This window comes from Pyxicephalus adspersus, chromosome 3, assembly GCF_032062135.1.
Source record: "Pyxicephalus adspersus chromosome 3, UCB_Pads_2.0, whole genome shotgun sequence".
In the NCBI taxonomy this organism is placed as follows: domain Eukaryota; kingdom Metazoa; phylum Chordata; class Amphibia; order Anura; family Pyxicephalidae; genus Pyxicephalus; species Pyxicephalus adspersus.
The window spans coordinates 139,887,936-139,915,697 of record NC_092860.1 but is presented as its reverse complement, the minus strand read 5'-3'; the positions used below and the strand labels follow the sequence as shown (position 1 = coordinate 139,915,697).

The following is a 27,762-nucleotide window of genomic DNA, read 5'->3' as shown; positions in this document are numbered from 1 at the left end:
TTTTTTTTTTTTTTTTTTTTTCAATTTCAACAAATTATAGCGTCACCCAATGAAAATTGGACTACAGAAACGATACTGGCATGCTACAAAATGTAATGTGCCGGAGCAACTGTACACTGCAGCATGTCAACAGCAATAGTTATACAGCCGTAAATGTGACATTTAATAAAAAAAATCCTCCTTTAGGTGCATTTGTTTTAAATGTTTTCACCTCCATGTTGTTGGAATGTTTTATTCATTTATTGACTATTTTATAATTATGCCTTAAATTGTAGAAAAATCTCCAGTGTACCTCCAAATTCTTTTTTTGTTTGAGTCATATAATTATAATTAAAGAAACTGCTTTCCGGTATGCATGTTGCTTTCCTCTTTGAAATACGAGTGGTATGATAGTTTGAAAAGCGTTAACTCACTCTGGTTTTAAAAAACAAATCCTCTCTAAGGGAACTACTTGCAGGGATTTAATAGAAAGATTTTTGCAGATTCTTACCCTTTTTTCTGTTTCCCCATGTTCTCTCCCAGCCTGATCTTTGAATGGGAGGGACGGATTTAATCATATTTGCATAAAAAAGTGTTGCATAGAGAAAAGCTGCATCCTTTTGGAGCATACAGCACAGAATATATCACTAAAAATGAAACTACTTTTAGGGGAGGGGGATTGTACCTGAGCACAAGCTTCTGGGAAAAGCAGTGACTAGGTCATACAGCTGACTTTTCTGTACTCCAGTGGTGCACAGGGCTTTTCCTTCCAATTTGCTATTTTGTATATTGTGTATGTGACATCATTGGCCAGTATTGGAAAATTACAACAGATGCAGACTGAAATGCAAATAAAATAAATTTACAAAAAGGCTTGTTAATGGCTATTTAAAATCATTTTCAGGATAGTGTTTTTTTTTTTCTTTCCTTTTTTTAGTGTAAAGGTTTATGTCCTTCACTTATATAAAGCTTGTCCAATAGTATGGTTGTCCAATAAGTCCCCAACCCTGAAATTTTTTAAAGAAGCCGGGTGGCAAGAAATTGTAGGTGAGTGGCAGTCCCTGTATTGTGACCCAACTCTTCAGTAAACAGTCCAGTGTTTAGTGAAAAGTGCCAGGAGGTGCACCCAACTAAAAGGAGCTGGGGAGAACACTGGTTATGGATAAATATATTAAAAATGTCTAATTTATTACCTTTTTGGTTTTTTGCTTTCGGTAATGCCTTCCTACCTGCTATCTGTTGATTAAAGCTAGGTACACACGTGCGATAATTGTCGGAAAAAGAACGACTAACGATTATGCACGAATATTTTGAACGATCGTATTGTGCACAATTCTGTACATGCTGTAACAATACTATCGTTCAAATATAATCCGCCAATAATGTACACATGCTAAATACGATCGTTTGAACGATGCAGGAAGTGACGTAAAGGAGAAAGTGTACTGCAGAACCATCCACGATCACTGAACAACCGTACACACAATAGATTGCAGTCGTCGCCCAATCAGATCCGCCGGGACGGTCGCTCGTTTCCAGACAATCCTCGGCTTCATTGAGCACTTTTTTGTTGACGTTTATCGGTCGTTAGTTGTTCATTTCCAATTATAATTATTGCATGTGCGTACGAAGCTTAAGAATAACTTCCCTGTTTTAAAGATAGTTCACACTGCAGCGCCTTGCATTTTAAACACGACGCAACACACAACATACAGCCACTCTGCTGCTGTCCATTGTGACCATGACCTAATCCTAATCATTGCAATAAATTTAGGGTAAATAGAATTCAATAATGAGTATGTATAGCAGTATGTGGTTGCACTGCATCACATATAGTTTATTTTGTTATAAAGCCATGTTTGATGTTCCTGCGTAATGGGCACTACTGCATTCTACCACACATAGTGTGAATGACTTCCTGATCTATGTGCTTTTTTTGTGACTAAACATCCTTTGTGTGCTGTGTCTGACTGTCGCTAATGGCCTGGTTTCCACTAATGACTCATAAACCAGTGACTGTTATGACATAGTGAAAACATGTCGCTCTCTTCTCCCCTCCTATAACCTACTACTGACTTCCTCACGCATAACCTCATCACAGGCACAGCTCCAAGATATTTCTGGAGCTGCCCCAACTCTCTGGAATGGTTCTCCTTGTATACTTCTCCATCTCCTAGATTGTAAGCTCTTCGGGGCAAGGTCCTCTCCTCCTCCTGTATCACTGTGTGTCACTGTCTGTCATTTGCAACCCCTTTTTAATGTGCTGCGTAATATGTTGGCGCCATATAAATCCTGTTTAATAATATTGGGGGTTTAATTATACAATCTGTCAGCAGACAAAATGGGTATAGGGTCTCTGTACTCTAACTACTATTACAGTATTAAACATCTTTCATATGAGTACAGTGTAAAGGATTATGGGATACCGAATGCAATATGTAGGTTGACATGGATGAAAAATAAGATTGCTTAGGAGGTCTTTACCTTAATCTCGGTTCTATTGGATAGTAAAGCAGTGAATCCAGTTTGCTACAGACATCTATTGTACACTATTACAGGCGTTCGGTGTCTGTCCTCTACTCCAACATTTGCCGAGCTCAATATCACAGACCACTGCATACCCCCATAAAGTTATGGTGGTGGGGATCTCCCTTCGCCCCTAGTTTCTAATAAACTGTTGTTTGGCCTAAATTGAGACGGGACCACTGTTTTGTAAGCATTGTCACAGTTACCTATTTTACATATATATTTCATTTAGCTGTCTTTTCTGCACATATATGTTCACATATAGCTTTTGTTAACGGTAGAGTAACTGAAACCTCATGTACACCCAGATGTCAGGGTCATACGGTATCCTTATACTTGTTCACTGTCACTTTCAGTATCCTTACTTTGTACCCTCCCCTGGCTCATTTAAATTATTTTTAGACTATGAAAGCCTGGTAACAGGATACAATTTTTTATTTTTTTTATGTAATATTTGACTTCTGATAGCTGCTTAGTATTCAACCCCACGGTGCTGAAGTTGCCGATTTGTACAATGCTACTTTGAATTACAGCCTTTTCCTCCTTGCTGTAAATGTTTTGATCTTGATTGGTGAACTTTGCCATATTTTGCTGTTCTTAACTTCATGAAGAACTTGTTCAAGCCTCCTAATATTAATCTTTTGTCGTGCTGATTACTTGGATATTCAGATCAGGGAGCAAACCTTTTTTTTTTTTTTTCGTACCGATCAGTAAAGTACATTTACATGGAATTCTGTAAGTAGGATATTGTAATGAAATGAAACGTTTCTAAAATTATTACAGCTATTAAAATACCTTCATCTGCTGGCCTTACTTTAAAAAGTGGCCAGTTTTCTGTTGCAATACCAAATTGTTTTATATGCAATGGTCTTCTCCTCTCTAGTGTTCTTTTTGGGATTTGTACCCCAGCTTACTTGCAGCAGAATACATAAGGAGTCGGTTACACCATCGGAGCTGGTATTTCTATGGTTAGGGCCAACCCAGCCAATAAGGTGTTGAGGTGTAGTGTCTACAACTTGAAAATGTCATCGTTCTGAGGAAAAAAAACGAGCACCCAGGGTCCTCATAATAAAAGCAACAGCAAAAAATGTTGGTTTCCACAAATGCCAATGGGACAATATTCTTTTGTTCTTATTTACCTAAAGAAGACAAGGTTTTCTACAGGCAGGGTGCCAAAAGTTACAAAAATATTTGGACCAATGTACGCTCTTCATTGTGCAGTTTTACAATCTGTATATAAAATAGATTTATTTGGATTTTTTACCATTGTATTTGCAGATCCATGCTTAAGACCTAGAGAGTGCAAAATTGATTAAATTGGGATTATTGGGATTTCACTTACACAACCATGTTAGCACCTTGAAGGTGAATCGTTTTTGTTATGATGCAATATCGAAAACTTTTTATTCTCACTATAGGAGTATTGCATTTTCTTTTAGTATGTTTTTTTTGTCCTGTGTCTCTGTGGAAATTTCTTTATACATCCGTTCTGGGGGCTCAACAGAATATGAATACGGGAAATGTGAGGGTAGTTCCCTATTAGGCCTATTCGCACTTTTCTGTACTGGTAGATTGTGTCAGTGCACAATTTTGTAGGATAATAAATGTGAAAAGTCTGTACACCGATGCATACAAAAAAATTCATATATCCTTTTTTTGTGCAATGTAGTGCACTCCAGTACATCTGCCTTTGGTAATGAGTTTGGGTTCCATTGACAATGACAACTTGTGCATTAACTGGTGGAAACAAGACGGCTGTCATGCGAACAGCTGTTACCATTGGAAGATCATCTTTTAAATATTTTCTAATCGTAGCTTCAAATTTTGGATTTACTCTCATTCCCAGTTGTGTTGGTAATTCGGACAATGGGAGGAACATGAACAATAAAAAACCCAGCAGTGGTTCTAACTAATCTCCACTTAATCTAATCTAGAAAAAGTTTAGCCTTTAGGCTACATGCACACGTGCAATTACTGTTGTTGGAAAGGATCTTTCAGGATTCTTTCCAACGACTAAGGACAGCACGATGCATGAAGAAGTGTTGTACATACAGCACCATTCTGCTCTAAGGAGGAGAGGGGGAGAACGACGGAGCGGCAACCCGCTGCGCGCTCTCCCCCTTTCCCTTGCATTAACATTGTTCGTCATCCATCGTCGGTGGATCCGCCAAGGCGGTCGCTCGGACGAGGAACGACAGGCGTTGTACACGCGCCAGATTCTCGTCTGATATCGGCCCTAAGCCGATTATCGGGTGAGAACCATTGGACGTGTGTACCCAGCCTTAGTGATTCTTCCATTAAGTTTTCATTTAGTTTTATTAGTATTTACTGTTTGGAGTGTACACTTAGTACAACCACTTTTGGCTGTAATTGCAGTAGTCTTTTGGGTCTACTAATTTTTCTTGTTCGTGCAATTTTATGTCCATCCTTCATGGCACAATGGTGCCCATTCAACCCGGCAGAGCAAGAGTGTCAGTGAACAAATTCCGGTTTGCATTGAAGTCTGCACTTAGACCAAAACCTCTAGGATTTAAATCATTGTTGATTTGGCTGTTTGTTTGGGGTCTACTGGATAAGTAACCTTTTTTCTGGTTCTGAGTGTTTTTTTTCAAATCAAACAGGTTTTTCTTTAGAAAAGCCCAATAAATAGGATCAGTCACCCAGCCCTTGCTTATTAATCATATCCCCACAACATAATGTTACTGCAAACATGCTACAAGGGGATAGTGGTTTGCTCAGCATGATGAATAGTGTTTTTGGCTTTGTTCTAGTTGACTGGCGTGCATAACCACACAATATGCAAGTACTTAACAAACGTAGTGTTGGGCATGCCCATTGCTTGTCGGTACATCTTGGTGTACCACAATGCATGTACATCATAAGCCCATTCAGGTGCTGGTAAAATTAATTGCACCTTTTATTCTTATTGGCAAAATGCTAGTCATCCGTTTTGCCTGTAGGGTTCTTGCTGTTAACATTTGTTCTTGTTAATGACTTGACATACTCTTCTGCATTTGATTTCTTTGTGAACAGGGATGGTTTCAGACAATAGACCTCGGATGGACAACTAAGGGCCCCATATGTTCAGCATTCCAGCTGCCTTCACCCCCTGCCATTCTGTTAATTGGGGCCCTGCAGAAAGTTGTCATCTGGGAAGAGTAATTAGTCTTTGTTTTCCCATGTCAGAACTGCCACCTGTTTATCTGTAATATGATGCTGGATTTGGTATTCAAAAATTTACATTACATTTTATTTTCTATTTTTTCCAGATTGCATTAAATGGTACGCCTTTCTCAGATGGACCACTCAGTTCAGACTTCACAGGTGTCCCACAGGTAAGGTGACCAATCTCTTGGCAATGAGCCTTGTGCAATGAAACATGCTTAGCACACTTTTAAGAAACCACTGTGATGCCAGAATATGTTAGGAACCCTGGCACCCCCCTAGCCTTCGGGGGCAGAATAAACTCAGCCGGAGGAGCAAATAAAAATTATTGGTAGATAGTCCCTGACCATTTATCTTATGCGGTAATTAGTATTTGTGCTAACCCGACCCGTTTGTGGTCCCCCAGTTTGCAGCCACCTGGTGATGTTCAGAGCTCTTACAGACCAGACCATAGATCGATCTGTGGGTACCTGTTGATTCTGTACAGCCATATTTACCTTTCTGGAACAGATTACGTAGGAGATTTTAAAAAGGTAAAATGTAAAAAGAAAAATGTACTGTTCTAGAATCCTTTAAGGCTTTGTGCAGGGGTTTCTTTTACATACTGTGAACAGGGGACTCTTCAAAATGGTTTCCATCCGTGATCAGTATTCACAGCTCGTTTCCCATTCCACTGCAATTAAAAAGCTGTGATTCATTGTGCTTTTATGTAGTGTGTGTTGGTACAGCAACTCATTTTCCTAAGGTTATGGAACCAACCAGCCTAATTTAATATTCAGCAAAAGTTACCTTATATAAACATTCATTCATACACTTTCAGCGCAGCATATCTTCTTTTTCCAGCCTCCACCATTTTTGTTTTTAAGCAACTGTGAGACTGAGCACCAGCAGTAAATTTTGCTGGGTGTAGACAGTTCAGAGAACTAAACAAGGCCAGTTATTGCCTGTGCACTTCAAGGCAAACATCCCAGTTGTTTCAGTCAGTCTGTTATGTGGATAGGTTAAGGCAATTGTGAATTATTATATGTGAATTTGTTGCTGAAATTGATTATTCGTAATGCAGTGTGTTAAATTTGCAAGTATTAGCAGCACTGCATACGTTAGAGTAAATCTGAGTGTTAAAATGTTGAGTTGTACACAAATACTAAAATAGAGCCAAATGATAGCTATAGGCATCATGCAAAATATGTGCAAGTAATAGATTCTTTTAGTAGGATCGACATCAAATTCGAATAGTAATGGATAACAAGAACATCTAAACTCATGTGAATCATTACAGGACCTCTGAACTTCACAAATGATGTTAAGACCCATATTTTTTGGGCTCATACATTATCTACTGTAAGCTTAGGATCTGTCAAAGTGAATCCAGGGAGAAAGGTAAAGCTGAAAACATAGAAATCTGTCTGAATCAAGTTTAGAAACTAAAAATCAGCATTTCAGCCTTTTTTCTCCCCTCCCAGTTAAGAAGAGAAGTTCTGTCTGTGGGTATGAAATAAAGTTACCCGATCTTGTTGTTCTAAGATTGGGTTTCTTCTTCTTCTTTAAAAAACACTGCAACTATGATTTTTTTGACCCCTTTTGTCAGGGGTTTAACTTCAGGAAGAACATCCCTTTTCCCCTAAATCTTGTATAAGTGGGATTTATTGGGCAGCACGGAGGCTCAGTGGTTAGCACTCAAGCCTTTGCAGCACTAGGTCCCAGATTCAAATCTTGGCCAGGACACTATCTGCATGGCGTTTGCAGGTTCTCCCCATGTTTGCTTGGGTTTCCTCCCGCATTCTAAAAACATGCAGCTGTTAATTGACTTCCCCCCCAACTTTGTCCTTGGACTGTGTTAATGACATATGACTAATAGTTGGGACATTAGATTGTGAGCCCCTTTGAGGGACAGCTAGTAACATGACTATGGACTTTGTACAGCGCTGCATAATATGATTAATAATAATAATAATAATAATAATCTAATATGTGACCTAACTGTATTATGAAATATTGAGTTTGAGCCACAATCTCAGCATTCAGTCATTATTAAAAGCATAAACTTTACCAATATCAGGCTCACTTATAAACCTTTTATCCTCTCTTTGCTGGCCAGCAAGTTCCTGCTTCCTTACTTTTCCTTACCTTACTAGGCTACGTACACACGTGCAATAATTGTCATTAGAAAACTAACGAACGATTGTATAGTGCATGATTCTGTACCTGCTCTAATGATAAGAATATTATCCTTGAATAATGTACACATACTAGATACGATCATTTTTAACGATGCAGAAAGTGATGTGTACCGCAGAACAATCTACGATCACTACACAGCTGTACACAATAGATTGCGAACCATCGTTGCCCAAACAGATCTGCCAAGACCAAGTGTGTACGTAGCCTAAGGTGTTCTGTGTCATGGGATATTCCTAAAATACATGTTAGTTGCACCTTGGCAATACAATTCTATTACAGCTTTAAAGTACAGCCTAAATTCTAATATAACTAATCCTAAACCATGAGATGTTGTATAAAGCTCAGGTGAGAGTTAGCTTGGGGTCATACTCAAAAGCCAACTCTTCACTGAACACCTTGAACGTCTGTGTCACATATTTTGTCCTATAAATTTGTGTATTGCAAATGGCTTGTAAAGAAAGTAGTAGGAAAAGATTTGTGTTGGAAGGCTCCTTTATTAAGAAGACTTAGCTCTTTCTTAATTTTATCTCTCTACTCTTTACAGGCTCCCTTTACTTTTGGCTTGGGCCAGAGGGCTCCATACACAACTGGAGAACACTGCCTTCTCTGTAGAAGCGAACGGAAGGACCTTGCACTGTCAGAGTGCGGGACAAAGAACTCAAACAAGTTAGCACTTTCTACTTCTTCTAAAGCCAATGCCAAGGTACACCTTCCCTTGTGGGTGTGCTCGGACTGTAGAAGGACAGTAGAATGCGAGGATATTCACCCCACACAAGACCAATCTTTAGTGGTAAGTAAACACCGTGCCCTCTTAAAAAAAAAAAAAAAAAATACTTTTCATATACCAGATGGCTTCAGTGGCCAAATAAGCCTACTTAGTATAGGTATTAAATCATATTTTGATGCTCAACACTTTGATGTATGATTTATTTCTTTACATAACAGATGCAGTGCAAGCCTGAACCCCCCAGTTGTATGTTTCATACTCCTTAGGAGGGTTGAATTATCAGTCTATGGAAGCTACTATTGACGATTGATTGTCAATGTATACTAATCGTAAAGCTGAACAGTCTCCACTTGGCTTTCTTTTACATTAGAAGATAGTTGAATTTGGTGAGCAAAAGCAGGTGGCTAACAAATTGGTTTCATTTGTATGCAAGTATGCATAATACACATGGGGAAAAAATGCCTACAATAGGGTTGTAACTTTTTAAGCTGAGGACCTAAAAATATATTTTTGTATGGTTACTGAACCTTGACAGACCTTCCTACCACCCCTTTCATCCAAGCTCTTTAATTTCCTAATGTGGTCTTTTCCGCTTGGGCTCTCATTACTGGCTGCTGCTCACTCAGAACACTAACACAAGCTGCATCTTTAAATGCTGCCACACATTCTGCCCCAGTGATGCAATGTTTCGTAGAACACGTTGGAGGTGAGCGTGTGGGTGGAACTATTGAGACACACAGTTGCTTCCAGTAAGAGGGTGGCAAAAGTTTGGGAAGACACTGTGCAGGTGGTAGCCATAACCTGTAGTGGAGGGGTCACGATCCTTAGTTCTGTTGCTCTAGATGCTAACTTGGTAAAAAAAAAAAAAAAAATCTTGCTTTTGTATTAGCACATCTCTCAAATAAAGTTGCGGAATATTGCTGACCATTATCCTTGATGTGTTAAACATCCTGTATTGCCAGATTTCATGTTGTTCTGTTCAGTGATGCATATGTAGAGCTTAAGCAGCAGCATTAAGAACTGCTTACCTCACCTGTGTTGGGTCACAAAATATAGCCAGCAGTGAGGATTCAATACTTCATTGCATTATCGCTGTATTGAGCGTTTGTTGTGTCTATATAAATCCGTTACCGTTACATATGTTTTCTAAGACTGAGTGTCTCATTTGTTTTCAGAGTCAAGATTTTCTTTTGCACATGCCTCCTGGGAACAGCGGTTCAAATCAGGAGTCTGTTGGCGGTGGGAGGATGATCGTAGGAGCTCAGACAGTTGCACCCACTGTGGCACTCAATAACACGGCTCCCGCTGATATAACATGTAGTTGTGAAGCATGTAATGAGCGCAGGTAAGGCCTTCACATACATATAGTATGTAGCACTTTTTGGCAGGGAAGACTTGGACTAGGTGCCTGTGCACTTCAAGAAATTGCCAGGAGCAAGCCACTACTCGCAATCCTTATCCACAAATGCTTTCTATATTATTTTCCTTCAAATAGCTTAAAACAATAGAATTTATATCCAAAGCCACTCACCACATCTTTCGTTTCCAAGCATAACCAAAGCTAAAACTATAAATTAACCATTTTATATGAAAACAAATACCACAGGTCTTTATTATGACCCGTGTTATACGTTTTCCAAGTAGTTACCAATGTTGGGGTAGCTTTTTGGTGGCACTCTAAAGTATGGTCTTTTAAGTGGCGATCCCGCTGAAAGGTTGTGATCATTTAACCTCCTGGGCGGTTCATTTCTGTCCGGATTTATATGTCTAAAAGTGGTACACAATTATTTTACAGTAATATATAATAGTATGAGTATAATAAAGTTTGAAACACAAAATCATGTCAAAATAATAAATTAAATAAATGTAGTAATAAACTTTGATATGATTGTGTTTCAAACTTTTATACTCATATTATATTATACTGTAAAATAAACTTTCATGAAAGACAATCCGCGGGAACTCCCGGGGAACGTCAGCGCACTCACCGGGGGACAGATCAAGGAAGAGGGCGTGGTCAGAGGATGGTAGGACACTGGAGGATGCCGATGAGACCAGGTAAGTGTTTGTTTTTTACTTTAACTACCCCTAGTGTGACTTGGGGTTCCCGCTTTCAGCTTTTTATTTTACCCTAAATCACACTAGGGGTTACCGCTGGGGAGGTTAAACCCTTTATGACTTTAATCTGCTGTAAATTAAATGGTATGGAGGCCCTAAATGTATACTTCTGAAATAGGAGAGCCTTTATTAAGAGAAGCATTTTGCTAATATTTTTAATAAACAGTATTTGTATAGCGCCAACATATTACGCAGCGCTGTACATTCAATAAGGGTTGCAAATGACAGACAGATACAGACCATGACACAGGAGGAGAGGACCCTGCCCAGAAGAGCTCACAATCTAGCTATAGCTGGCGTCCCTTTACAAATTAGTAGTAATCCGGTGGCTTCAGTCCTTGAGTCACTGACCTGAATCAGAAACCTGAAAGAAGTCACAGGTGCTTTCTGTATCATTTGTTATTCCACTTCCTTGTTGATGCCTTTATTTATTAAGCTATGAAACTTTGTAAGGTTTTCCTGGCATTACGGATATTGTCAATGGGTTTCTAGTGCAAAGAGCTGTTGACTCATGCAGGAGACAGACAAAGAATCTTACATCACTTCTGCCTCAGCCAAATAGGCAATACCGTTATTTATATACAGAAAACAAGTAGAAAATGTAATTGCTGCAAGAGATATTTGCCCTGAAACCTCACTGCTGTCAGGACTGCAGTGTAGAACAATGTTTATTACCTTTATTGTATTTTTTCCTGTGATCTTCTCTAAAGTCCGTACCAGAGATGGTCACAGCTGGGTTTGTATTATATTATGAAGAAATGTACATTGCTGTAAACTAAGTGTTTTTTTTTTTTTAACCATAAGTTAGGCTTTTGCTACTTATGGTTTATGCATCTGACCTATATTGCAAGAATATTGTGCATTGGAGGGGGTTGGAATCCTGTGAAGGACATTGTAAAATTGTACAATTTTTTTTTTTTTTTATTTAAATGAAACAAATTTAAATAAATTTATTGGCATGTAAGGTTAATAAACACCTGATAATGCGGTTGAGCATGTGATGCATGGGTGTCTCAACATTCTATTCCCCTGTTACATAAATAAAATGTTTTTTTATTTTTTTATTTTGTTGCTTTTATTCTGATTGCTACATTTTCCAAATCCAGGGAGATTTCAGCAGAGTCTGAACGAGAATCCCAGCAGCTTCAGAATTATTGGTCAGATGTACGGTACATGATTCGCTGCATTTACCGCCAGGCTGGGACGCCGCTTGCCGATGACCAGGACCAGTCACTAGTGCCAGAGAAAGATGGAATAAAGGAACTGGTGGATAGGTAATCATATACCATATCATGCATAGGTCATATCCTCTATCATTCTTCAATCAATAATCTAAGCGTAGTTTCAAGTTGCAGAAAATGTCATGACAAGTCTACTGCCTATAATAAGGAAAGCAGACATCATTTTCCTACTTTTTTTAATCTAAAGATTGGAACCAGAAAGGAGAACGTCTCACATATTTACTGCTAACTGTCTAGCATAATGAGCTGAGAGAATGATCATTGTTATTGACAATAGGCAGAGCAGCCTATTTACATACCCTAGAAATGCTCTTAATGATTGCCTTTGGTTAATTTACACCATACCTATATTTTAAAGCACCCTTGCTATGTACTGATATAAATTGGTTCAGTACTTTTTCTGCAATGCAGACACCACCGCCTTAGCTTACATTAAGTAGTGGTGGAATTACAGATCCCGAACCAATAATGACATCATATGCTTTATTGAATTTTCATTTATACATTAGTATATTTAGTTGCATTGTTAGCTCAACAAATCTGATATTAGTGTATAGGGTAGATTGAGTTATCCTCACTTATCTTCCAGAGGAATGTGGTGTTAAGATTGGTGGTCAGAGTTTCCATGCATATTCATGTAGTTCATCCATTACATTTGGTCATACCTACTTCCTACAGGCAGAATATGTGAGACCATAAAGCAGCAGAAGGTTTTCTGTTCAGTGCCCAATTATGTTCTACACTCTGGGCAGTGGAGAACTTTTTCTGTATAACAAAATTTATTTTTGACCTCTCCCTTTCAGGTTGTGCGAAAGAGACCCTTATCAGCTGTATCAACGTTTAGAGCAGCAAGCCCGCGAGTATGTCCTGGAAATGAAAGTCCGTCTGCTCAAGCACTTGTCTCTAGGCTTTAAGGTGACCCCCAGCATCCAGGGGCCTCCCCAAGCCCATCAGTTTATCTCCCTTCTCCTAGAAGAGTACAGTGCTCTCTGTCAGGCTGCATGCACCATTGGCACCTTTCTCATCACTTTGGTAAGGACAAAATTACTCTCCATTTTACAAAGCTGATCATCAGTATGCTATTGATAACAGGCAATGCCTTTCGAAAGTTTAATTTGCAGGATTTCTGTGTTTTATTGTTTTGTAGGAAAACGAGCATTTGAAGAAGTTTCAAGTGACGTGGGAACTACACAACAAGCATCTGTTTGAAAATTTAGTATTTTCTGAACCGTTACTCCAAAATAGTTTACCGGCACTAGTTTCACAGTTAAGGTATAGCCAAATTATTAAATAAAATAATAAAAATGGGTGGGTGCTTGTTACGTAAAAACATAGTAAACCTATCCTCCCGTGAAGAATTTTAAAGATGACCGTGATGGTAGTTTGTATGCAGTTGCTGACTGTAGCTGGGCTGCCAAGTGTCAATATTTTTCTTATCCTAAATTCATTTTGGTATGAAAAAATTGAAGCTACTCAATTTAAAACTTGCATGGCAGTTGAATCTCATGGTATAGTTCATGTATCCCTGTGTGTGTAACATACACATGTTGTTAGGCACCATTCCATGCCCTTAAAATATGGTATAGAATCCACTCAATTTCAATGCATCCTATGTAGTGTCTTCTGAAAACTGGTAAGGGCTTGGAAAAGCATCAGAGGTAAAATAAGGATTATAACCATGCTTTGTAGTTGTTAAAAGGTTCCTGCACCCTTCTCAACTTGTTAGATGCCCCATAACCCTTTATACTCGGTTTCCTTCTATCTTGTGCCAAAAATATTGTTGCCCAGTTTTAATTTTGGGGCATATTAAAAACTGTATACGTTGTACCATAGAAGCCTTGAAGTCACAAAGCCTATTAAAGTGGAACTAAACCTTGCAATACTCGCCTATCCCCATTGCCCTGCAGGGGATCACATTCTTCTTTCTTTACTTCCTTTTTGTGATTTTTAGCCATCTTAATTGGCCATGCTGGGATGACATAACTCCAATGCAGATGCCGTGGGAGTTCATTCCCTGCGTAAAACCGGGAATCCCCGGGTATCTTGGCAACCAAATCAGATGCTGCACATGCGCAGCTCCCTTTTTTATGTCAAAAACCTGGAGCCATCAGTCAGGTAGGGGTGATAACTGCAGAAGGGACATTGTCGGTCCCTTTCTGCAATAATGACCTGTCTGATTGTGTATTCTTAGTATTTCTTTTTGGGTTTTTTTTGGGGGGGGGGTTCTCCTAATCTTAAAGGGCTACCTACTAATTTCTATTTTCTCTGCTGTTTACTTTCTGCTCGTCTTTCATATGCATTTTATCCCAGGCTTGGAACAGCGTCACATGACTCGTACAGTGAAGATATGTATAGTACCTTACTACAAAGGTACCTTCAGCTGGAACAAGAAATGGGTCAAATAGCTGAAGAGTGGCTGGAGTGTCAGAAAAGAATTGATAACTATGTAGATGAACAGGTAAGTGTGTGGGCTCAGACTCGCAAGACAGCTTTTTACGAGTCTTATGTTTTTTTGGTTGTATTTATTGTAGGTGGTCTTTTAGCAGGAACCTTTTTAAACTTTTCAGTCTTTAAAACTACAATGCTTATTCCGTAATATTTCATTACAGATTTCTCATATCGGCCAATCTGAGACAACATATATATGTCATCAACTTTTGGTTGAGATCAAACTCAAAAATCTGTCACACATAGGCAAAGGTTGCCACTGACATATAATGCACATCTGTGTTACTGTACATGGCATGTGGGATGTAAATATTTGCCCTGACTTTTAAGGTCCGGATATCATTTGGTTGACATTTTCAATGATATTATTGACTTGTTTGTTAGTTGCTTTGTATATATACTGACCAGCTTGCATTCTACAGGCAGTGTTCCCTCCATAATTTAATTTTATACCCACAGAGATTTTGCGCCCCCAATAGGACAGGCACCAATAAATGAAGAAAAGATTTTTATTTTGGTTTAAAATTTGTTTTAGATGGCTTTGAAAACCAAACACAGAATGCTTAAAGAAGATTGGGAATTCTTTAAACAAAGGCTGTTTATTGAAGAACAAGTAAGAATACAACCCACTGCTTCCACTATGCTTCCAAATCAACTGTCACAGAGAAAAATGCTATATGAATGGATTATTTAAAGGATCAGATCACCCAGAACTAATGTTTTGGTTATAGGCAGGCCTAGGTGGAATGAAAATCCATGGTTTAGTTCTTGGGAACCTAGTAGTGAGCGGGCCTTTTGTAATATAGTATATAATTTGTATCTGTAGTATACTCTGAGAAAAAAAAAAAAAAAAAACAATAGTCATTCAATACATTTATAAACAAAGTGTAAAGTACAGCCTCATAAAAAATTACAAATACCAATATACAAGTATAAAGTTAAAACACACATTTATATACATACATACACATATATATATATTTATCAAATACAGTTCAAAGTTAGAATTTGCAAAATATTTAAGTAAAAGGTTCCATTATCTGTTTGCTATTGAAATGTTGCTCATCAGAACAATTTACCCCGTACCAATGGCAGGTGAACATATAACATATTCATGCCATTACAAATTTCAGAATGGATAGCTTCTCATAAATGGATGTAACAAAGCTCTATCCAAATACAAAATAAATGGCAGATGGAGAAGAAACAATAAAACTGCCTGCAGTTTCCCTGTCCATAATGCAAATTCATATAATGAATAAAAACAAAGGTAAAACTCTCGTTCTGAAATAGTGCTAGATAGGGCTAAAAACATGCATTAATAATTTTAAGTTTAACAAAATACCAGCAACAAGGCCTGGACTCTATGTACACCTCATGCCAGTGCAAAGGGAAGATCTGGCCTCCAGATGAGATGAGCAATCCTTTCTTGCACGTTCCTTTGCAAGAACAACTTCTTCAGAAACCCTTTTTAGAAACGCATAGAAAATAAAATATTGCAGCATCACGCAGGTATTAAACATAAGCTATGTGGCTGGATTACTGCATGCTTTTGTGATAGCCGTGTCCTTCACTGCCACAGTGTAGTTTCTTTCTTTTTTCATTTAATATATAAATTTGCAGTAAGAATAAACTTCTTACTGTTTTCTTATTTCTTTAACTTATTCCAATTTTATGTGGTTAGAGTTCTGTTAACATCTGAGGCAAGGGGGTTAAATTGTTCTAGTGATATACATTGTATTTTTTGTGATGGGGTCATATACTGAATGCAGAATAAAGCACTTCTACCTTTTGGACTATATTTGATGTTTCTACAACATAAATAATATAGATTTTCACAAAGAGTGTATATACACATTTATATTGTATATGTATTTTGATTAGAGCTTTGTTTTACACGGTTTATAGTAATATATTTTCACCTATACAGATTAAAGATGGCTGCTTTCACTTTATAGTTGCCGGGGAGGAGATAGCACAGAGCGAATTAATAATTTTTAATGGTCATTGTTGATCAGCAGTGCTGTGAATTCTATTGCAGGCAGATATTAAAAACCCTTTGTGTGATTCATCCCACTCTTTTTTGCTTTGATCTGAAACTCCAGTTTTGGGTAGTCCGATCCTTTAATGATGTTTACATTCTGTGATAGTTTGTTTCCTGTTCTTAATTATCTATTTACACTTGTTTTACAGTTTTGCTTTATCGACTTTAAATATGGTTGCTTTGCCTATTGAACATATGGTGCTTAAGCTCTTCATTTTCATTGCAGTTATAACAAGGAAGTGATCAGCGCTGTACTCAGCCAATCGTATTTGATTTAATAATCTAATTTGTAATGTACTTAACTTGTAAGCTTCATCCAAATATTAGGCTTTGTCTAATTTTGTATTTAATTATTTCTCATTCAGGTCAGGATTGGGAGTACAAATTTTATTTTTATCCTAAAAGCTTAAAATTATTTTTCTTTCCTGCTTTGCTTTTCTGTTATTTATTTTATTAACTTATATTCAGTTCCGTGTAAAAATATTTTAAAAAAGTGGTATTTGGCATTTTTGACAGGTATGCTGTGTACAACTTTAGCTTTTATCAAGACTCACTCAGTAGACCTAAAAACTGGTCATATATTTAAATGTTGTCTACAGCTTGGTCTATTGTATTCTGCGCCTGTCTGTTGGTCAGATACCAATGTCCTGGCAGGGCAAGTTTCAGGAGATACTAAATACGTAGATGCTGGATATTAAATGCTTATGGGCTCTTTTTCTTAATTCCTTTTAAAAACCCCAAGAATGATCTACACATTCAGAAAAGGTGTTATTCTTTTTATTGAAGGCTAGTAGAGTAAAGCAGTTGCTGCAATATTCCAAGCTGGTTTTCTAACAAAGAACATTTTCTTTATTTACCTACTGTTTCCTTGGCTTACAATGTTGTGAGGGTGTGTAAATGTATAAAAGATGATGACCCCAATTCTACAGCTGATTGGGGAAAAAATCTGCCTCTGTGCCTAATTGTAAATCTGGCCTTTTTCAATGAGTGAGTGACTGTGGTATTTAGCTACTGGACTGTTACTAGAAGGGGTTTACAATGTCTTGTATATCAGAGGTATAACACTGTTATAGACAAAATAAAAAAAATATACACAAAACTAAAATAAGCCTTAACTAGTTTTTATTTTTTTTTTCCAATTTAAAGTTAAACAACAAGAAAGCATTGACTGGTGAGAACAACTTTGCTGATAAAATGAGGCACATGTTATCGACCAGAATGTGCATGTCTGACTGTCCAAACTGTAATTATAGGAGGAGGTAAGTGTGTCATTCTCTGTACACTGCACAGCTTAAGCTCCCCATAGGCTGGAGATGAAAATCGGAATGATTAAATTACTAAACGATTGAGGAAAATGTTTTATTCACTGTCTGTAAGTGTTCGTGAGCCTCCCACATATCATTTTTGAAAAAGTGTTTAATGATTAAAATTGAAGGTTGGCAACTGTGAGGGAAAAAAATAGGTCATGGTGTTAGTCTTAAACCTAGCTCATCATTTTTTTTTATTTTGTTAACTGACAAACAGCCACCATTGGGCATCTGTAAAATCTAAATCTCCATTCTTGAATTGTGATAATACAGTATTACCTCTCAGGGTTTTTTCTATTACATGTTTTTTCCCCACTTTCTCTGTTTAAGCAGAAATGTCAGTCCTGAGCTCAGTGCTGATCAGATGCTCAAGAAAACTTTTAGAACAAACGTGCTGTCAATTACAAAACTAAAGGCTTACCAAACTAAAAATCCAAACAACTACAATGTTTTAGCTTTTGACATATTGTAGAAAGTTTTTTTTTTTTAATACTTATCTAATGTTTTCTTTTCCCTTTTTGGGAAATCGTTTTGTTTCACAATGACAGGCAAATCGGAAAAATAAGGTAAACACTCACTTTTGCAATTTTAGTCTTATTTTTTTTTTTTTTTTGTAAATTTGAAGTTGAAACATCTGCTAGTTTTTTTTTAATCATGTTAGTTAGGTTTTCTTCCTTTTGTGATGCCATTACAGTTATTGCAGACAAATTTAATAAAAAGAAGCACAGACATATGTAAAAACCTGAGGAGTTTCTCCTCTTTCCAAAATCAGAATTGCTTGGCATCAATTTAAGCTTTCTTCAGAAGCCTGGACATTAAATGTTGGTTATAGCACACAGCTCCAGCACACTAGTCCTGAACTCCAGCACACAATATGAGCCTTCATGGAGGTGCAGAAGCCTAAACCTGGGTTGACATATTTGCTTTCATGTAAAGAGAATATAAGTGAATTATCTGGTTCATTCCCTCCCTGAGAGGTAATAGCAACAACAACTGAGGAAATTCAGATCTTACAAATGATTACTTTTCCCCCCATGTATGAAAATGCCTAACTGGCATTGTCCTATGCGTAAAAAAAAAAAAAAAAAAAATACAACTGAGCGGTTGTACCAAGCCATACTTGTTGCTGTTAATTGCAGCACTGTGGAGTTAACAAATTATTTGGTTGGCTGCTAATGCGTTTAAACAAGCATCAAAAAAAAAATCATCCTGGAATCTTACAGGGGCCATCAGTGTTTTGATCTGCCCCTCGGTCAGTATTCTGTGGTTGGAGAACTCTTAATATTTGACTCCTGTTGAGGTCATTTCACTTCATCCAGTGCTCTGTTGGTATTCTGAAATTGGACACACCGCATGTGTCAGAAATAATTGATTTCTGTGAAATGATGAAACCGCAAGCAGAGCAGCCAGCCAGGACAATATTGCATGTAGCATTGGGGCTTATCTACCAAAGAGTCTTTAAAAAGTTCTCTGCACTCCATAACAATCAGATATTAACTTTAAATGACCAATTTTAGTTTTATGCTTCACTTCTTGGCTCTGGATGATTGTAAATGTATATTATCTTACATAGTGGTTACTGACCAATTAAAAGGGCGAATCCTCCCAGCAGAGATATAGCAATACACACTTAAACTTTGTGAAGAGGGTTCTTCACTATTCACCACTTCCCCCAAAAAGTAGTTCATCCCCTCTCACCTGATGCTGGACTGCAGTGCATTCATGTCTGTAAGCAGATATATTTTCAAATATTTGTAAATAATTTTTTCATAGTTTAAAATCGTATTTATATGCAGCTATTTCTGTTTCAAGTTGTGTTTTAGATCTTCGTCATTAGTGTCATTCACTGCTGCAAGCCTTTGTAGTATTGGAAGATATATGGATGTAATCTTGTTCCTGGTGACATGTGAGGCATACTCTGACTGCTGATTGAATTCAAGTCTTTCAGTCTTTAATTATGGAGTATGTAATGTATTTCTGATGATGACTTTTCAGTTACTTTATTTCATGTGATATGTATTTGTTTTTCTTTTTCTTTGACAGGTGTACCTGTGATGACTGCAGCCTCTCGCACATCTTAACATGTGGCATTATGGATACGCCTATTTCAGATGATATCCATTTAAACCCTTTACCACCGCTACAAGTAGACTCCACTCCAGATTACCTGTCAGAAATCCATCCTCCCAGCATATCCTCTGCTAGTTCAGGGTCCGGGCCCAGCTCTCCCATCACTATCCAACAGCACCCCAGGCTAATTCTTGCAGACAATGGCTCTGCACCTACATTGTGAGTTGCTACTTTGAACCCTTCTTTCGTAGTTTATCTTTCCACTAATAAACCATACATTGTGTCTTCTGTAGTAGCCTTATGATTGGTTAGGCAAGTTATCTGTTTTGGTAAACTATATTTAAACCCCAACAATGACTTGTTGGTTCTGCTAAAAACACACAAGCCTATATTTTCCTGTAGACCATGGAGACCAAATATTAGTGGAATTATTCCCAGCACTCTGGTCTATAGAATTATCCCAAATGTTTGGAGAATGGGAAGTATTCTGTAGTCCTTCCCTATGGTAGCAATGCTTCCTCACAGTGTGAGTGCTTTCTTACCCCTAAACAAGAAAACTAACTCAGAACTGGTATTCTGCAATAATTTTTATATATACCGAATTACAAAGATGCTGCACTTTCTCCTTTCAATTTATTTAAAGTATTTTTTCCAGTGACGAAAACTGTAGACTGCTGTGGATATGCCCTGTGATTTCAGGGTTGGAGATGCTTAATGAGTTGCAAACAAAATGCTTATGTTTGCAAAAAGCATAGCCTAGTTCAATTCAACTTGCTTTAATCATGTATGATGGGTGTAAATAGAACCTGCTGCAATGCACTAAAAGTTCACTACAGAAAAACAATAAAATATTTTGTTTGGATGATTCTTCCAGCTTTCTGAAGTTGTTGTTTCTGCTTCTTGTGGACACTAAGGTCTCTTTCACACTTGTAATGGAAAATCACACAGTTAGGTGTTCCCAGACATATAAGAGCTGCAAACCATACTGCAGGTCTACCTGCTTCCCTTGAGATACTTCTCTACTTTCCAAACAGGGAAAGCCAAGTGGCATTTCCCTTCCAGGATTTGTCACAATAGAACCATATGCACGCAGTTGTTCCCAACCCCTCTAAATTGGTTGAATAAAAGAATAGAAGATGGTCATCAGCAAGTCTGAAATGGCCCTAACTCTCCTTTTTCTCTTGCTGTTCAAGCAATGGATATCCCTCATAAAATTTTAATTTCCATCTGATAATGGTGCAGTTAACTTGATACAATGTTACAAGATGTGATAGATAAATAAATGGGGATTTTCTTCTTTGCAGTGGTAGTGATGATGAAGATGGTACCCCTTTATCAGCAAAATTTGCTCATATTTACCCCTTGAACAACTATGACGACGCAGATGTAGTTGCCAACATGAACGGAATTCACAGTGAACTCAACGGTGGTGGGGAGAACATGGCACTGAAAGACGAGGTGCGGTACTTTCCTTGGTGGCATTTTTCACGCACGGGTCCTGGCATTGGGCCCTAGGGAGAATCATTTTGGTGTCTTGTTTTGCAGTCTCCCTCAGTGAGCAGTACAAGCAGCAGCTCCTCAGAGGCGGATGATGAGGAGGCAGATGGAGAAAGTGGTGGCGAGCAGCCTGATGATCCCAAAGTAGAAATTCATGTTGGGAAGAGATCGCCTAGAAAGGATGGTGTAAAAACGGATAGCCCTCCACCGTCTTACCTTAGCCCACAGGTAAAGCAAATGTACAGTTATGTAATGTTAAATCTAGTTGCCTGGCTGCCTTTATTTTCAAGTCTTTTTCAGTTCTCACATAAACTCTGTTAGTGTGAAGCCAAAACTCCAATTCTAAAACATGTTTTAGAGCAGTTACTATATAAATTATTCTTTGGAGCAACTAGAGCAGCTAGCAATGGATTTATTCCTTTGTTTCCCTGGTGGGAGATAAAAGCTTCTTATGTGTGTAAAAGCAGGAATATAGTAGTGTAGCGGGCGCCCTTTTTTTAGGTGACAACTAAGATGGGATTTCCTTTCTCTTCTCTTGTGTCTGTATGACAGAAAATAAAGGGATATAGAATGCAAAAAAAAAAAACAAAACAAAACACCTTAACAGGTACAGCTGAAGAACAAGCAGACCATCTCACCATTCTCACATCTCCCTTTTTTGCAGTGGATGGTCTGTACATATAGGGAATTCCTATGTATACAAAAAAATGTAATCCTGTCACTCTCGCATACAGTGTTTTGGCATCTTTAAGATTGATGCAGTACAAACTAGGAACTATTATAAGTACATATGTACCACTGAAAATGTTTAAGTTACAGAATGTTTGAAATGCTAAAAGCCTGGGGGTATTTGAGTATCTCTTACAAAACAAAATATCCTTTATTTTTGGTTTGAAACCGTTACATTTCACCACTGTGACAAGGAAACCTGACATGAATCTTAGATGTAAAACTGTTATATGACTGTTTGGGGAGAGTGTCTGTCAGAACTGGTTGTACAGAATAAATAACTGGCAGGTTGTAACAATGGTGTTCAACTTCGTAAAGATAAATCCGCTCAAGGGTAATGCTTAGGAAGAGCAACCGTGCTTAGGTAATGCTTAGGAAGACATGTCTAGAGCAACTTAATGTGGGAACAGGAGAATACAGTGTGTTTCGCATTACGTATAGAGCAATTTTGGTCTTGGGTGTACAAAAGTTGTGGAAAAGCTTCATGAAGTTAGTGGAAAGTTCTATGTTGTCACATTACTTTACATGAGTGCAGCTTATACACTTGCAGAGGTTCCAGCCAACTAATCTGCATTTCTTTCTCATGTTACAGGTAGAACCAATACCAAATTCCTGCGAGTGCCATGTGTGTAAGCAGGAAGCTTCAGGCTTGTCTCCATCTGCACTGGTGGCAGGACGTCTCCCAACAGGACATCAGTTTATTAATCCCGATAAACCAGCACATCCGGCACTTCACCTCTATCCCCACATTCATGGACATTTACCATTGCATACTATTCCCCACCTTCCCCGTCCCCTTATTCACCCTACGTTGTATGCAGCCTCTCCATTTGCACACAATAAGGTAAGTGCTTTGTGGAAAAAATTTTGAGATCCTCAAGAAAAGCCCCAAGTTAATTATATATCCTCTGTCATTTGCACAACAAACAATGGAAGGAATTTATAAGCAAAGTTGGAATTTCCGGTCATGCTGATAACTGGAGAGTGTGCTTAAACAAAGCAAGAATTATTAGCAGTCATTTTATGTATTTGAACTGGAATGCTTAAAGTGTGATAATTCATTTACTAAGCTAAAATCCTTAGGGAGAAAGCCAAATTAATAACAGCTTAAAGAACTGCTCAAGGAAGACCAATATTACAGAAACTTGACTTGTGCTCCAGCTGTGGATTTTACGTATTCATTGTACAGTCTATAAAACAAATCTTTTTCACAATAAAACCCAACTAAACCCAGCATGTTTTTTGCAACCTTAAAATACCATTACGATGTGATTTGGTGTGTTGCAGTAAGTCAGTGCAACTCGCATGCATTGCAATACATCAGAGAAAGGTAACATTTTACTGGTTGTTGTGTGGATGAGGTGTGTACTGCAGCAAAAAATGCTGCATGTTTTTTTTAGTCTGTTCCTGTATGTTGCGTCCCCACAATGGGCACAGTGGGGTCTTAACACACTGCATGTTAACAGTTGACATGACATAGACATGTTCACATTTTCATAATCTAAGGCACAGCAAAAGGGAAGTGTTAAAAGGCCCTTACTGCTACGTGACAGATTAGTTCACTACTTCTGCTTTTTTTTTTTTTTTTTGATAAAAATACCTTGTTATGTTATTGAATTTTCTATCTAATATTTAAGGTCACCTTATTCAAAACTTTTTTATATTTATTGGTTCATGTGTCCTCTTTTGTTCCTTCCTTAAGACTACATTGTCCTATAATCTCTCCTGATATATGTTTTATCCGTCAACAATTTTTGTTGGCCTTCTCTGGGTTTATCAAAATATCTCTTTGTGTGTGTGAGGTCATCACATCTAGATGGAGTATTCTAAATGGGTCTTTTCCACTAAAGCTATATATAGGGAGAAGCAGAAAGTCCACAAAGAGCAACTTTGACCTCAACAGGACTGTTGAAACAAATATTGATTTTAGAAGCATATACTGTATAAACAGGATTATTTTTATAGTTATGCAATCATTTTGAAGACTCTAAAATGTTTTTATTGTTAGGGTAAAGCTTTAATCCCCAGGAGGTTCTTTTAAAGTGATTGTTGCATGAAAAAAATCTTCTTTTAAGTCTCTTTGATCCAGTGCTGAAGCCTCCATCAGACTCTTCATCGCTCCGGGAGTGTCAGATGCCCATTTCCCCTGGTGCACCATGGTTCTGTCTTTGGTTACCTGTTATTGCTATGTCCTTTAGTGACTTTAAGGGTTGAAGGGTGGAACTACAGCAAGCAGTTTAGGACACCCAAAAACTGAATGGATGAAGGCATTAAATGCATATTTTAAATCGGCTGCCATTCACCTGAATGATACGTCACTATTTTTAAGCACACACATTGTATACAATTGTGCACTGCTGGTGTGTTACAACACAAGGGTTCTGGCGTGTGTTGTGTTAGTTCTTGCTGTGCTATTCAAAATTAAAGGCAACACATGACTCTACATTACACAGGTTGCCTTGCATTTATCACCACTGGTATAAACTCTTTACAGTGCATTAGGCAAAGCAGCAATTTGAAAAGAGCTTAATGACCTTTGCTCTGCAGATGACATAACATGCATAAGATAGCCAATAACAAAACTATATAAATGTTAAGCCAGCAGACCACTCTTATATAAGGTTATCAGCTGGAGTTTTCACAATCTGTTTTTTTTTTTTTTTTTTTTTTTTTTAAGGCCTTGCCTTCTACACAGAACCACACTAACAAGCATCAGGTATTTAACGCATCTCTACAAGATCATATGTACCCAAGTTGTTTTGGCAATTCTCCTGAATGGAGCCGGTCTAAGTTTATAAGTCTTTGGGGGTCAGAAATGATGAATGACAAGAACTGGACAACTTCTTTTCTACCTGACCCTCTTGCTGGTAAGAAGTGGGATTGTGCTTTTTTTTAATCTTATTACACTTACTATATTTTATGACCCCATTAGTTTATGATCAGCTTTTGAATGTACATTTACCATGCTTGTATTTTGCCATTTGTATTTATGAACCTGCATCCTTTTGTGTGTGCTTAGATCAACAAGGTTCTGTTGAACCGCAGGGTTCCTCCATAGAGGTTTCATGAGCAATTGTAACTCTCAGGTCAGTTTAACTGACACCATTGATCCTTTTATTTGTCTGTAAGGGTGACATTCTTCCCACTGGCCAAGAGCGCAAGAAGCGGTTTTTCTATTGTCTGCCTCACAAATGTACTCTAAGCTATGAATATAGTAACTATAGCAGAGGCTCTTTAAGACCTGAACGTTATTTCAAGTTATGTCCAAGTTAAGTTAGTTTAAGTCCATGTTAAAAAAAGCTGATGTAGATATTTGTTTCCACAAAATTATTATTTTTTTAAAATAGCTTTTCTTTTATTTCACAGTCCAGAACTGTTTCCAGTAAGCACAGTCAGGCTGCATACTCTTGATGATAAATTGAAGAGTTTGAGGAAGAAGTGTTGAGCGTAAACAGCTAGGTCATATTTCTTAACGGATGGAATGTCTAGGAAGTTACATTCCAGAAATGCTGGTTCAACCGCTAGCTACTAGTTACTAACAATTAGAATGTAGTTGCTATGTGTCAGGGTATGACCTGGAGAATACCATTCAATTCTTGTACTGCTGCTATGTGATCATGTACAAGACCTGGGTATTGACTATATAAAAGGTTGAGTTTCATTTGACCAAATTGGGCAGTGGCTTCAAAATGTAATGGGCCAGGGTTAAAGGGGCTCTAATACAGTACACACAAAATCAAGCCAACTGGTGATGGGACCAGTTTAAGCTAAAAGGAGTTTAAGATATTCCTTTTTGCAACAATCTAGCATATCACAAGCAGTAGAAGGTGAAAGCAAAGCAGATTACTTGCCAAGTCAACCTATAACACAGGTATAGGTTGAGGTGAGGAGAAGAAGGTAAGGAAATATTCTGCACCTGCTAGGAGAAGAGGCTAATACTGTAAGAGAAATTATTTTTTTTGATCAAAAAATTCAAAGTACAGATAAACCTTTTCTCATAAAAAATACTTTTTTTTAACTTTACATATTTATAAATTACTTTATTTAATTTTATTAATTACTTCCTTCTAAATATTCACATTTTGTTTTGCATTCTGACAGCTAGAGATATACAAAGTATAATATATATAGATATTTATTTACTCAATACAACTTATAACATCCAAGTGAAAATACAATGACAAAAGTTCAGAAAAATAGAATCTCTGATATGAATAAACTATCCCCCATCCTTATGATACTTCTTAAACAGGTGTAACTAAGCGCCTTCTCTGTTGCACACCAAGCTATGAAATCTGCTTTTGTGATGAATTGTAATGTTTTTAATTAGTTCAGTATAAAAAATGCTGTTTCTTAAACAATACAATGCTTGGTAGTGCAATTGACAGCAAAAAAAAAAATCAAATGAGTGGCAAGGCAGTTCTAAAAGATTTTTGGGATAAAGTTGTGGATAGACACGTTTGGAAATGTATACAAACATAAAATGTAAAGACTTTATCGATCCATGGGAGCGCACAGTAAATGGAAAGCCTGGATTAGACTGTCCTGCAAAACTAGATGGAAAATGTGAGTAAGGAGAAAACTGGACAAAGAGACTTCCAAGAGACCTATGTCAACTTTAAAGCAACTACAGGATATTATGACAAAGTGGTTTTTGTAATCCACAAATGTGACTTGTATGGGAGAGTTGAAAAAAAAAAAAAACAAAAAAAAACAAAACCCGTTAGAAAAACCAGATTTAGTCTCAAACTTGGCCAAAACACCCCCTATAGATTTTGAGGCCAACATAGAAAAAGTGTTAATGGTCCAAAATCAAACTGTTTGGCATCAACATCGAATAATAGACACAGCAAGGGAGAGAGAAATGTGAATGTCCTTTTCGTGGTTTGATCAGAGCTCAGACTTAAACATGACTGCAAATCTTTTGATTGAAGATTGCAGTCACTATCCAGTTTGACAGAGCTTGACCAGCCTCATAAAGAATTGTCAAATGTTACAATAGATGTGTTTAGATCTGCAAAGTTGTTAGGCAAGTATTCCAACTGACTTTTAATTAAGACTAAAAGGTTGTTCCACAAAGTGCTGAAAAAGGAAGGAGATCGTTCATCTATTGATTGTGATTGATTGTTTTTTAATTTTTTTTTCCTCCCTCTGAACTGTTCTATTTCAAACTTGAATTTTATCAGTTACATTGCGTTTGTTTTCACTTCAGGCTGCAAACCAAAAAAAATGTGAAAATTGTGTGTCGATTCTGTTCTTTATTCACTGTAACAGCCTTCTGGTGTGATGGCGAAATTAACCCCCACAATATAGAAAATACTTTGATTTAGTTACATTTGAATTGTTTTACTTGTAAGTTTCTGTTTTGTTTTTATATAATAATCTTTTTCTGGTTTTGAACCTTAGGGGGAGAAATTCTAGGGCCTGCACTTCCGGAAATAAGGCCTGAAACTCTTCCTACATCATCTAGTAGCGAAACGACACCGGCTCCAGATATAAAGGAGAAAAAGAACACTGCCAAGAAGAAATGTCTTTATAATTTTCAGGATGCCTTTATAGAAGCAAATAAAGTTGTAATGGCAACTTCATCTGCAACCTCCTCCGTTTCTTGCACAGCCACCACAGTCCAGTCCAGTAGCAACCAATTCAAAGTATCATCCAAGAGGCCTTCTTCAATAGGTGAGCTGGAACGGGGTGGAAGTTAGCAACAAATATGTTATTTTGGGTGGT

The 27,762-nt window shown here is 37.6% G+C and overlaps 1 protein-coding gene across 3 annotated transcripts in view; it reads left to right on the top strand.

The window, feature by feature from the left end:
* Positions 1–27,762, top strand: part of FAM193A (family with sequence similarity 193 member A) — a 53,744-nt gene that overhangs the window by 14,362 nt on the left and 11,620 nt on the right. For 2 of the 3 annotated variants that reach the window (XM_072406541.1, XM_072406539.1), the window contains exons 2-16: positions 5,775–5,840; positions 8,396–8,641; positions 9,754–9,923; positions 11,803–11,970; positions 12,741–12,969; positions 13,085–13,209; positions 14,248–14,395; positions 14,921–14,998; positions 17,576–17,688; positions 19,780–20,025; positions 21,111–21,264; positions 21,352–21,531; positions 22,625–22,876; positions 24,710–24,899; positions 27,439–27,711. In XM_072406541.1, the coding sequence (XP_072262642.1) occupies positions 5,775–5,840; positions 8,396–8,641; positions 9,754–9,923; positions 11,803–11,970; positions 12,741–12,969; positions 13,085–13,209; positions 14,248–14,395; positions 14,921–14,998; positions 17,576–17,688; positions 19,780–20,025; positions 21,111–21,264; positions 21,352–21,531; positions 22,625–22,876; positions 24,710–24,899; positions 27,439–27,711 (2,638 nt within the window). The remainder of the gene's footprint in view (positions 1–5,774; positions 5,841–8,395; positions 8,642–9,753; positions 9,924–11,802; positions 11,971–12,740; positions 12,970–13,084; positions 13,210–14,247; positions 14,396–14,920; positions 14,999–17,575; positions 17,689–19,779; positions 20,026–21,110; positions 21,265–21,351; positions 21,532–22,624; positions 22,877–24,709; positions 24,900–27,438; positions 27,712–27,762) is intronic. The other variant, XM_072406540.1, reaches the window with a different exon arrangement.